An 11,637-nucleotide genomic window follows, 5' to 3' on the forward strand; every position below is an offset into this window, starting at 1 on the left:
GGGCTCCATGCTGAGCTTGGAACCTGCTTCAGATTCGCTCTCTTCCTCTTTCTCTCTTTTTCCCTCTGCCCCTCCCCCACCCATGCTCTTTCTCCCAAATAAAAAGGAATTAATTAAAAAAATAAAAGCAAATCCAAAGAAGGCTCAGGTCAAAGGTCTGTATAACCTTCTACAATGTATCAGAATTGAAAAAAATCACGTCTACTTAGTCAACTAACCTACAACAACACACTTTTACATAACTTGTTTCCTCCTTTTGAAAAGAATCTTGAAATACTGATCCTGAATTGCAAAGAAAAAGTCAACCACTGGCGTGTAGGATACCGTCATCCCAATTTCTCAATTTTGCAAATAAAATACAAATTTTTCATAAAAATACTGCCAGGTATTACCAAATTTAATTTTAATGTTATCAACATATAAAAAACAAGACAATACAGTGCAAAGTCACAGAGTGTGGGGGTGTATTTTTAATTCAAGAAGTGAGTCGGACTTGGAACTTGTGGTGTGTAAGGTTGCAAGGGTAGCTAGCTCTTACAAACTTATGATTGTATGTTCTCTGTAAGGAGAGCTCTCAGCTACAGAGTTCTGAACATCTTAAAACTACATCTTCTCAGGTACCAGTAAAGACGAAAGACATTTTTGACTTGAGGGCAGAGACGGAGGTGTTCGGGGGAGGCGATGCTGAGACCATGCACTGTCACCCTTTGGTCACGAGTGAAGGCATTGGAGCGACTGCCCATTCTACATTGTTCTACAGTTTCAGAGAACATGAACCTTCAGCATCTTCTCCCAGCATTTCACCCAAGCCCTAAAATCCACCCACGAGAAAGAGGTTGGCTTCACTGTCAAGAAGAAACAGAAAGAAGAAACAAAGCTGTTCCCAGGGAACAGCTCCTAGTCAGGAACGGGGTATGGCAGTGTGCTGACCACCTCCCCAGATTCGGTGACAATGGCATCATAGACCCACCGACGGTTGCACCGGCACTCGGGCCCACACTTGTTGGAGTTGCACTTGGGACAAGGGTAGAAGCAGCCCAGACAATTCTTCTCCAGGCAATCACACAGATCGGCGTCGTTACAGATCAGCCGGCCACTTTTGTCGTACTTCTTCCTGACCCTGCCGAGAAAGCAGACGACAGTCCCGGTTTCCTCAGCACGGAGAATGAAGGACTATGCAGCTCACTTCATAAATACAGCCCGTCTATTCTGAGCAAATGTCATCCTCAAGATTACCCAGCCACGCTCCAGAATGTGATATGGCAGTGGTGTTTGGGGAAATTCAGCCAACATGCCACGGATTCCCAACACGGCCAGGCTAGTCACTTTGTTTTCCCAGCATGCTGGGGAACAGAATATTCCACCGAAGCAAATGAGAAAGAACAGCTGAATAAAAGCTTCTTCCTACGAATGCCCCAATTTTTCTTCAAAACTGTAATCATCCTTGATGAAGTTTTCCCTGAAAAATTGCACTCTTTTTTTCTTTCTATAAAAAAAAAAAAAAAAAAAAAAAAAAAAAAAAAAAACACTAGAGGGAGGGGCACCTGGGTGGCTCAGTCGGTTGAGCATCTGACTCTTGGTTTCTGCTCAGGCCATGATCTCACAGTTGGTGAGTTCGAGCCCTGCGTCGGGCTCTGGGTTGACAGCGTAGAGCCTGCGTGGGATTCTCTCTCTGTCTCCCCCTCTCTCTGCCTGCCCCTCTCCCACTTGCGCATGCACATGCACTCTCTGTCAAAATATATAAACTTTTTTTAAAAGCACTACAGTGAATACAGTTATATTTTTTTTTTTTAATTTTTTTTTTTCAACGTTTTTTATTTATTTTTGGGACAGAGAGAGACATAGCATGAACGGGGGAGGGGCAGAGAGAGAGGGAGACACAGAATCGGAAACAGGCTCCAGGCTCTGAGCCATCAGCCCAGAGCCTGACGCGGGGCTCGAACTCACAGACCGCGAGATCGTGACCTGGCTGAAGTCGGACGCTTAACCGACTGCGCCACCCAGGCGCCCCAATACAGTTATATTTTTAATAACTCGAGATAAATATTAGAACTGTGCATTACTATGCCATCATCATTAAGAAGAAAGACACACACACGCACTAACAGTCCTTTGCTACCTAACAGTCTCCAGGTACCCTTGCTTCCCTTCCTTTCTGATTTTGTTTCTTACCCAGTGGAAGGAGAGAGAGCAGGTGATCAAGGTGGTAGGATCCGTCATGAGCTAAGTGAAGGCAGTTAGTTCTGTACCCGAGGCGAGCAGTGGAGCCCACACCCTGCTCTAAGTGCCCACACTTTCTCTGTCAGCCCCTGCAACACGTCCAGGAGGCAAAAGCTTCCACAAGAATTCTGCCATCCTCTCCAAACAGAGCCCTTCTGAAATAAACCCTTCAAAAGTGAGCCGCGTGAAAGCCTCAGTGTGACAAAAGTGCCTCTATATAGCTTGTATCCCTTATTAACAATTGGAAGTAAAAAATTAACAAGGGCTGGCCCTAAGCTGGTGTGGTGAGACTGTCCACTTTTCTGCTCCCTTTATCCTGAAACAGGCACAGAATCTCCTCTCTTCCGGTTCAGCTGAGTAACGCTGTTCCTTCTTCCTCCCTCTCCTAACAAAGCAGGGAAGGCTGGGGATCACTATGGAAACTTGCTGCCCGATTTTCTCACTTTATCGGGAATACCTTCCAAAGAGGATTTACATCTGGAGTGCTTTGTCTGTGGGATGCACAGACCACCCCCTCCCATGTCCACCAGGAAATTCAGGTGCCAGCAGACCAGGAGATTTAAAATCTAATATGGGGGCGCCTGGGTGGCTCAGTCAGTTAAGAGTCTGACTTTGGCTCAGGTCATGATCTCACGGTCTGTGGATTCAAGTCCCATATTGAGCTCTGTGCTAATAGCTCAGAGCCTGGAGCCTGCTTCAGATTCTGTGTCTCCCTTCTCTCTTTGCCCCTCCCCTACTCATGCTCTCTCTCTCTCTCTCTCTCTCTTTCAAAACTAAACATTAAAAAATAAATTAATTAAAAAAATCCAATATGGAAATCGTGGTCATGAAGCCACCAGAGAGCACATACCAGATCTTGCCCTTGTCACCTTGCCTTAACCCAAAAATATTCCTTTGCCTTAACTCTGATACCAACACACAGATTTTATAGTTTCCTGTTCATCTGATGCTTTCTTTTATAAAACTCTCAAATATCAGACATACAAAAGTGTGCAAAACAGGGGTGCCAGGCTGGCTCAGTTAGAAGAGCTCTTGATCTTGGGGTCATGAGTTTGAGCACCATGTTGGGTGGCAAAGATTATTTTAAATGTTTATATATTTTTTTTTTTAATTTTTTTTTCAACGTTTTTTATTTATTTTTGGATAGAGAGAGACAGAGCATGAACGGGGGAGGGGCAGAGAGAGAGGGAGACACAGAATCGGAAACAGGCTCCAGGCTCCGAGCCATCAGCCCAGAGCCTGACGCGGGGCTCGAACTCACGGACCGCGAGATCGTGACCTGGCTGAAGTCGGACGCTTAACCGACTGCGCCACCCAGGCGCCCCTATATATTTATTTTTTGAGAGCATGCAAGCACATGCGCGAGCCAGGGCAGGACAGAGAGAGACAGGGAGAAAGAGAATCTCAGGAAGGCTCCACACTCAGCACAGAGTCTGACGTGGGGCTTGATTCCACGAACCGTGAGATCATGACCTGAGCTAAAATCAAGACTCGGATGCTTAACTGACTGAGCCACCTAGGCGCCCAATGGGATTACTTTTAAATAAATAAATGAACTTAAAAAATAAAGTGTACAAAACATAAATGCACAGGTAAAGAAGAAGAAGAAACCAAATCTCCACTTGCCCACTGCCCAGCTTGATAAAAGAGTATTATGGCACTGAGGTCTTCTCCATGGCCCGCCCACAGCATCCCTCAACCTGGCCCTCCAAGAGGAACCACAGCTTTAAGTAATAACAATCCCTTGGGGTCTTGAGTTGGCTCAGTCGGTACAGTATGCAATTCTTGATCTTGGGGTCGTGACTTCAAGCCCCACATTGGGCATCTGGGGCGCCTGGGTGGCTCAGTCGCTTTGGTGTCCGACTTCGGCTCTGGTCCTGATCTCGTGGCTCGTGAGTTTGACCCCCATGTTGGGCTCCATGCTGACAGCTCAGAGTCTGGAACCTGCTTCAGATTCCCTCTCTCTCTCTCTCTCTCTCTCTCTCTCTGCCCCTTCCCCGATCACTCTCTGTCTCTCTCTCTCTCTCAAAAATCAATAAACATTAAAAAAAATTAAGGGGCCCTGGGTGGCTCAGTTGGTTAAGCGTCCGACTTCAGCTCAGGTCATGATTTCACGGTTTGTGGGTTCGAGCCCAGCACTCAGAGCCTAGACCCTCCTTAGGATTCCGTGTTTCCTTCTCTCTCTGCTCCTCCCGCACTCGTGCTCTATCTCTCAAACATAAATAAATGTTAAAAAAGATTTAACATAAAAAAACAAAATTCATCAACATTGGTATTGTCAGACTAAATGCTGCCTCTCTCTGGAACCTCTCTGCTGTACTGATGAGGTTCTGTATCCTGAATGTTCATTAGCCTTTTCTTCATTGTTTGGTTCATTTCTCTCTTTAGATTTTTATCTTTTTCTTATTGACTTATATAAACTCTGGATACTGACCTTCCAAATTATAAATAACTTCTCCTATCCTGTGGTTTGTCTTTCACTATTTTTAAGGCGTATTTTAATGGGCATAAATTTTTAAGTTTTCAAAAAATTTTTAATGTTTATTTTTGAGAGAGAGGGAGAGGGAGACACAGAATCCGAAGCAGGCTCCAGGCTCCGATCTGTCAGCACAAGGCCTGAAACGGGGCTTGAACCCCCCAACCGTGAGACCATGACCTGACCCAAAGCTGGACCCTACATCTTTCTTACTTTTAATCATCTTTCTTACTAAAGCTATTACTCTAATCCAAGGGTTTCTGGTACCTTTAAAAAACGGATTACTAGTCTGGAATTATTGTCTATTTCTTGAAGTTGCTAACTTCCAAATACGTGGGGCAATACTGCACTTGAGAAAAGATATTTTTTTTAATTTTTTTTAATGTTTATTTATTTTTGAGACAGAGAGAGAGACAGAGCATGAATGGGGGAGGGGCAGAGAGAGAGGGAGACACAGAATCAGAAGCAGGCTCCAGGCTCTGAGCCATCAGCCCAGAGCCTGACGCGGGGCTCGAACTCACGAACCGTGAGATCGTGACCTGAGCTGAAGTCGGATGCTCAACCGACTGAGCCACCCAGGCGCCCCAAGAAAATATATTTTTAAAACATAAAGAAGAGGCAATCTTTGCTTTGTCCAGGAGAATTCAGGCATGTTACAATCCTGCAAATCAAATACAATAAATCATGATCTTACTTGTATTTTACAGAAAAATATTCATTCATCTTTGACATCCGAGCTTTCTTTTTCTGCTGCCTTGTTTCAGGATTAAAGTCCGCTACCTGTGGTCCAGGGTTTTGAAATGCCAAGCATTTTAACTGCCGCTCTATCTGTTGCTACGAAACAAATAAAATGTATTAGTAGTAAGAATTTGAGAGTTGTTTTATGTTGTATCAAAATAAACTTCCGCCATAATATCATGAAAGCACAGATGTTTTACCTAGAGAAAGAAACAGTTTTATTTGATTCAGTCTCTAAAGATGATATAAATGTCCTCATGTGTAAATTTCCTCACGTTAGGTCATTCTTTCTGAATGAAGAAATCCACAGTAAAAAACTCATATAATTAAAAAAGGAAAACCATAGAAAACAACCCAGCAGGAACAGAATTCCTTTTACACCTGGAAAATACCAGTTGGCTTCTCAAATCTGATGGGGATGAAAGTCAGAATTAGCATTTTATGGAGGGAGAGAAAAAGGGAAGAGAGCCCTTCTGCAACTCTTGGCTGCAGAAACTCAAGGTGAAGGGTCTCAAACCACAATGGGACCCCAAAGTGCACACAGCCCCATCCTCCCCGCCCCCCGCCCCCCCAGTGTTCTGGAATATGTTTCACAACAATCATGTTGTTGGATCACTTCAAGGCAGTGTGCACCCACCTGAAGGATCCACTCTCAGTAAGAGCCAGATTTGAGGAAGAAAATCTTCCTCGCATGGCTTTCTAGAGTGTTAGTGGAGATTTTCAAAAGACTCCATCTGGGGACATTTACAGATGGAAAAGAAATGGAGCCCAATTGAGAAAGACAAGGAACAAAGATGCTTCTTCAATAAATCCTGACACCTTATTTAAAAAATGTGGCACATAGGTCACTAGGGAAGGGAATGCTATTCTGAAGGATTTCAGAAGAATATAATAATCTCATTGGCCCCAAAACACACAGGCTGTCATACAGAGATGAAATACCACACCTGGAAACAAAAGGGAAACTTTCAAAGTGTGAATTTCAACGTAACAAGTCAGTAACAACTTCAGCCTTGTCTGCAGTTGATTTAGCTTATAATAATAGTCCAGTTTGTCTAAAATAATATAAATATGTTCCTTGAAATTTTCTGGGTTATTTTTTAAGTTTATTTATTTACTACTTTGAGAGAAAGGAGAGAGCACAAGTCGGGGAAGAGCAGAGAGAGAGGGAGAGGGAGAGGGAGAGGGGGAGAGAGAGAGAGAGAGAGAGAGAGAATCCCAAGCAGACACAACACGGTCAGTACACAGCCTGCCATAGGGCTTGAATACACAAACCACGAGATCATGACCTGAGCCAAAGTTGGATGCTTAACCCACTGAGCCACCCAGGTGCCCCATGTTTCTTTAAATTTTCATTTTGGTGTGTGTGTATGGGTTTGTTTTACAAACTAGACCGTATGAAACAATTCTGTATTTAGGTATGGCTGTGAAATAAAGACAACTTCATATCGTCTACTGTCATTGTCAGTTCCATGACAAAAGTGTAAGAACACAGACACGAGACGCAAGTTCAAACCTTGGCCACTTGTCAGGGGTGTGCACTGAACAAGCTCCCACTTCTCTAAGCCTCACTGATTCCCTTTGCAAAACGGGGTCACGATAGTACCCTGTGATACAAGTTTGATGAATTAATATGTACCAAGTTTTAGAATCATGACCAGCAGGTAATAGGGGGCAAAAAAACCCCTTAGGGCTTGTTAAATAAAAACACTGGACTATAGTCTCTGCAAATATTTTTCTCCAAGGGGCAGGATTTTATTGCACAGAACATTGGGTTGTAAATCAAGGGAGGTGAGTGGCAGAGAGGAGGTACGTGAAGTGAGACCAGCCCCTCAGAGAGCAGAAAGAAATGGGGGAAAAGCCCCACCCGTATGGAGGAGCAGAGAACCTTCCTGTGAAATCCTGACGGGACCCACCTTCCACCCGAGACCAGGCTCACCTCCGAGATCCCCGAGCTGAGACCTCTCCAAATACCTTGAAACCCTAATATCCACTTGCCATACCAGCTGCTTTTGTCCGATCTGACAGTCTTTCTCAGGAGAGCTTTGACCTGTGTGTCCCTCTTGCGTGACACTCTTCTCTGATTGTTCATTCATTTCCAATCACTAAACGAAGGAACTGGGACTGAAAGAGAACACATTAGTATGATATATCTCCGGTAACCTAATCCTGGGACTTTCTGGCTCTCTCACTACATCCTTCTTTCTTTCAAAGCCAGGTTTCCTGCAAAAGCCATCCAGTCTCCTGGCTTCTTTTTTTACCCCTCACTCCAAAATCCCATATCTGCCTCCCCCGCCCCCGACCACCTGACCAATGCTTTTATCTGCCGGGAGTTCCATGAACAAATCACACCTAACTTCTAACCATTCTTAGCATCACAGACTTTGCCGGAGCAGACCACCCTGGGACCATCCACTTCTCTCTCTCACTCTCTTTTTAAATGTTTATTTTATTTTTGAGAGTGAGCAAGAGAGCGTGAGCAGAGGAGGGGCAGAGAGAGAGAGAGGGAGAGAGAATCTTAAGCAGGCTCCTTGCTGTCAGCACAGAGCCTGATGCGGGGCTCGAACTCAGGAACCGTGAGATCGTGACCTGAGCCAAAACCAAGAGTCGGATGCTAAACCCAGTGAGCCACCCAGGCACCCCACTTCTCTTTAAGAGTCTGCATTCTTAGACCCCCATTGTTCCCCCATTACACATAATCCCTTGACAAAAAGTAAGACACGTGAATGTCATATGTCCTCAGTAACATTGTGAAAATCCCATCCGCTCTTGTGGGTTCAGTGTCACCTCTTTGTGCAGATAGTTCCTCAGGGTGCTCTAAAAGCCCTGGCTTCCTCACTCAAGTTTTCTGACACGTTTCTAGTACAACATGGGCAAAAGGGAAGGCATCCGGTGTCCATAAAACCCAGCTGCTAACATGCCTACAATTTGCTCTGAAATACTTGGTTGTATACACAGGGTGCCGTTTATGGATGCGTGACTCAGGTGAGGTCAACACGGGATGCTAATGGCAAACTGCATATCCCAGGCTGCTCTGCAGTGTTCTCTCTCAGAAAGGACCAAGCTCCAGAGGCGGCTCCCACAGCCCTGCGGGTTGTCTTACCTCTCATCCACTGCTGGGACTGTCTACAAGGGTGCTGTTTCTACCAAAGAAGCCTGACTTAGGCTTTACCAAGGTCCCTGGGGGCGTTTGGCACCACAGGCTTGCTGCTTGCCAGCTGGATCTATCCGTGTATCTGCATTCTCCCAGGTCTAAGTCATAGACCGTCCACTCTTCTGTACCCCGCACTCTCCAGTTCCCCATAGTAGTTCAGGAAGTTGAGTTTTCTTTCCCTAACAATTGATTTTCCTTTTCATTCTCTATCAGGTGGAATCCACCCTACAGATAGCGGCCTTAGTATTAATGGTACTTACCTTTGATCAGGACAGCTTTAACGTTCGCGTCAGCTTGACGAAACCCCAGCCCGGGCTTCTTCCTGACTCTTGAAACTGACCTCCTTTTTCCCAGAGTTTTTACTTCAGAAAACTCATCGTTATAAATTCTTTCTCTGTCCCATTGACATGTAAATCTTCTCGGAGCCTCCAGCCAGTTTTACAACCCAGGAATGTCTTGCTCAAAGATTAGGAGGCATCCCTTTGAAATGTAATCAGCCAGGAAGATGGCACCTGTGTTTGCGTTTGCCAGTCTCTGTGGGAAGGTAGAGCCTAACTTGCTAATTGGTGGGTGCCAATTAGCAAACACAGGTGGCTTAATCACGGAGAAAACCATTTGCAAACTCAACGTGCTCGACACATCTCCTGGATCAGCCTCTGTCAAGCCCTCCAGTTGTTTCCTTCTGCCTTTTGGGTCACGCTGAGTTCACACTGAGTTCTGGCTTCTCTCCCCTGTCATCACAGTCTTGAACCAAGTCTTGCCTGTTTACCTGTGTCCCGTGCAATTTTTCCTTTGACAGTCTCACATGCAGTGTCACTTGTGATCAGCCAAACACTCATGCGGAGTATTTTCCAATTCATCTGAAGATAAAATCACATGGAGCTATTTTAAAAATTGTAAATTTCCTGAAGGAGGACTTAGAACTACTTCCATTCTGACCTCCATCTCTACTTCCTAATTAAGATCTTTCCAGCTTATCTTTTTTCGCAAAGTTTTGTTTATTTAAAAAAATTGTTTTAATGTGTATTTATTTTTGAGAGAGAGAGAGAGAGAGAGTGCACAAACAAGGGAGAGACAGAGGAGACAGGGAGTCACAGCATCTGAAGCAGGCTCCAGGCTCCGAGCTGTTAGTACAGAGCCCGACACGAGGCTTGAACTCACAAACTGTGAGATCATGACCTGAGCCGAAGTTGGACCCTTAGCCAACAAAGCCACCAGGCACCTCTGAAATTTTTGTTTAAACTCCAGTTCGTTAGCATATAGTGTAGTATTGGTTTCAGGAGTAGAATTTAGTGATTCATCACTTACATATAACACCCAGTGCTCATCCCAACAAGTATTGTCCTTAGTGGCCGTCACCCATTTAGCCCATCCCCCCCCCATTCCTCCATCAACCCTGTTTGTTCTGTATAGTTAAGACTCTCTTACGGTTTGCTTCTCTCTCTCTCTCTCTCTCTCTCTATCTCTCTCTCTCTTCTTTTTTCCCTCCCTTATGTTCATCTGTTTTATTTCTTAAATTCCACATGTGAGTGAAATATCCAGCTTACCTCTTAACTCTGGCAAAAGACCCTGAGAGCAAAGCAGCCCCTACGGGAACCCAACTACCAGCTCAAGCAATTAGGACTGGCCTGAGCCAGCAAGACCCCAAGTGACTGATCCCAAGACAAAGATACACCTGACCTGCACTGCCCACCTGTGGAGACCCACCCACCTCTGTCCCACATTTCCCTTATATAAACCTACAAGTATTTCTAGCACTTTGGAGAAAATCTTTGAGATCTTTCCGGTGTTGGCCTTGCTGAAATAAATTCCTTTCCTGTTTCACCATCCCTCCTCTCTCTGCCATTGGATTTTGTGAACCGTGAGCAGCAGAACCTCATCTGTTTGGCTCTTGCACCCCTGGCCCCCAGTTACACTTTCAAATTCCAGACCTACTGGGCTTGCAATTTGCAAAGCAGAATCCTGGTAATCTGTATCATTAATGAGCCCTGCAGGTGAATCTTCCCCTTAAACTCCCCTTAAACAACAACAACAAGTAGGTGTTAGTTTTCTCCAACCAGTCTTGCCATCTGATCTTAAAACTACTGTCTGTATTTTCCTCCCACCCTCAATTCATCCAAACCATTGTGGTTGTGATAATATTTTCCTAAATCCGATATTTCTTTATCTCATTCCTATTATAAGACTTCGATGAGTTCCCACAATAACACCCCACAAGCCCACCATAGCAGAGAAGGTCGGTCCCAACTACCCCCAACTCACCCATGTCTACACTCGACTCCCCGCACACCCCCATTCAGGGCTGAGCCTGCCTGATCTCACCATTCCCAGTAACAAACACACCTCTCACCTCCCACCTAACTCGGCACTTGACCTTTGAACTCTGGTCTCTGCTCCAAGAAGGCTCCAGAAACCTCCTCTGATCTCTCTAGTCCCTGCAGGCTTGGGATCTCTTTGGTGCTTCCTGAAGAAAATCTCTCCTCCCCAAACCCCCTACCCCCCACCAAGGGACCCTAAACCCTCTACCCTCTTCATGTAACAAGTTTTCCTCCTCATGGGAATAAATACGAGCTCATGATTATCCTTGCAAGCTAGAATTTTTCCTGAAAAGGCATGCGTGTAACTGCAATGAGAGAAATGAGTATCTTCTGTAAATCCTCTGCCTGAGAGCCTTTTATTTAAGTGCTTTGTGAAATACACTTTTCCACAAATAGATTGGGGGTGGGGGTAGGGGGACTTGCTTCTTCATATTACAAATAAAGCAAAAGGAAATTATGATACAATATCCCTGGGGACTGAAGTTTAATTGGATTCTATTATAAGCCCAAAATATCTGTCCCAGGAAAAGTAATAAAAGTGTTCAGAATTCCCCCTTTTTTCCCCCCCTGCTTGGTTTTCCCAAGGCAGGGGCTCTTGACCTTGCATGAGTAAAGAATACATATTTATTCCCACTAACCTCTAACTGAAATTCTGGCATTTCCTTCTATTACAAGGCAACCAACAAATAATAATAGTGTTAGCAGTACTTGTGACTTTCTTGCCACTGAAA

General features: G+C 44.8%; 1 protein-coding gene across 1 annotated transcript; it reads right to left on the minus strand.

The window, feature by feature from the left end:
- Positions 1-376: 376 nt before the first annotated feature.
- ARL14EPL (ADP ribosylation factor like GTPase 14 effector protein like) lies at positions 377-9,767 on the minus strand. The gene is made up of 4 exons (XM_058738562.1): positions 8,849-9,767; positions 7,438-7,552; positions 5,391-5,530; positions 377-1,120 (listed from the first exon to the last, which is right to left on the minus strand). The coding sequence occupies exons 2-4, from the start codon at positions 7,528-7,530 to the stop codon at positions 898-900; spliced, it is 456 nt and encodes a 151-aa protein (XP_058594545.1). The 5' UTR covers positions 7,531-7,552; positions 8,849-9,767; the 3' UTR covers positions 377-897.
- Between the last annotated feature and the right edge of the window lie 1,870 nt (positions 9,768-11,637).

This window comes from Neofelis nebulosa, chromosome 1, assembly GCF_028018385.1.
Source record: "Neofelis nebulosa isolate mNeoNeb1 chromosome 1, mNeoNeb1.pri, whole genome shotgun sequence".
NCBI classification, from domain to species: domain Eukaryota; kingdom Metazoa; phylum Chordata; class Mammalia; order Carnivora; family Felidae; genus Neofelis; species Neofelis nebulosa.

Excerpts from the sequence above, each read along its gene's own strand:
- ARL14EPL (XM_058738562.1), bottom strand. The coding sequence starts at position 7,530 with ATGAATGAACAATCAGAGAAGAGTGTCACGCAAGAGGGACACACAGGT. Across the intron at positions 5,531-7,437 it reads AGATCGGACAAAAGCAGCTG|CAACAGATAGAGCGGCAGTT; the intron begins GTATGGCAAGTG and ends TTTGTTTCGTAG. Across the intron at positions 1,121-5,390 it reads TATTTTTCTGTAAAATACAA|GGTCAGGAAGAAGTACGACA; the intron begins GTAAGATCATGA and ends CTTTCTCGGCAG.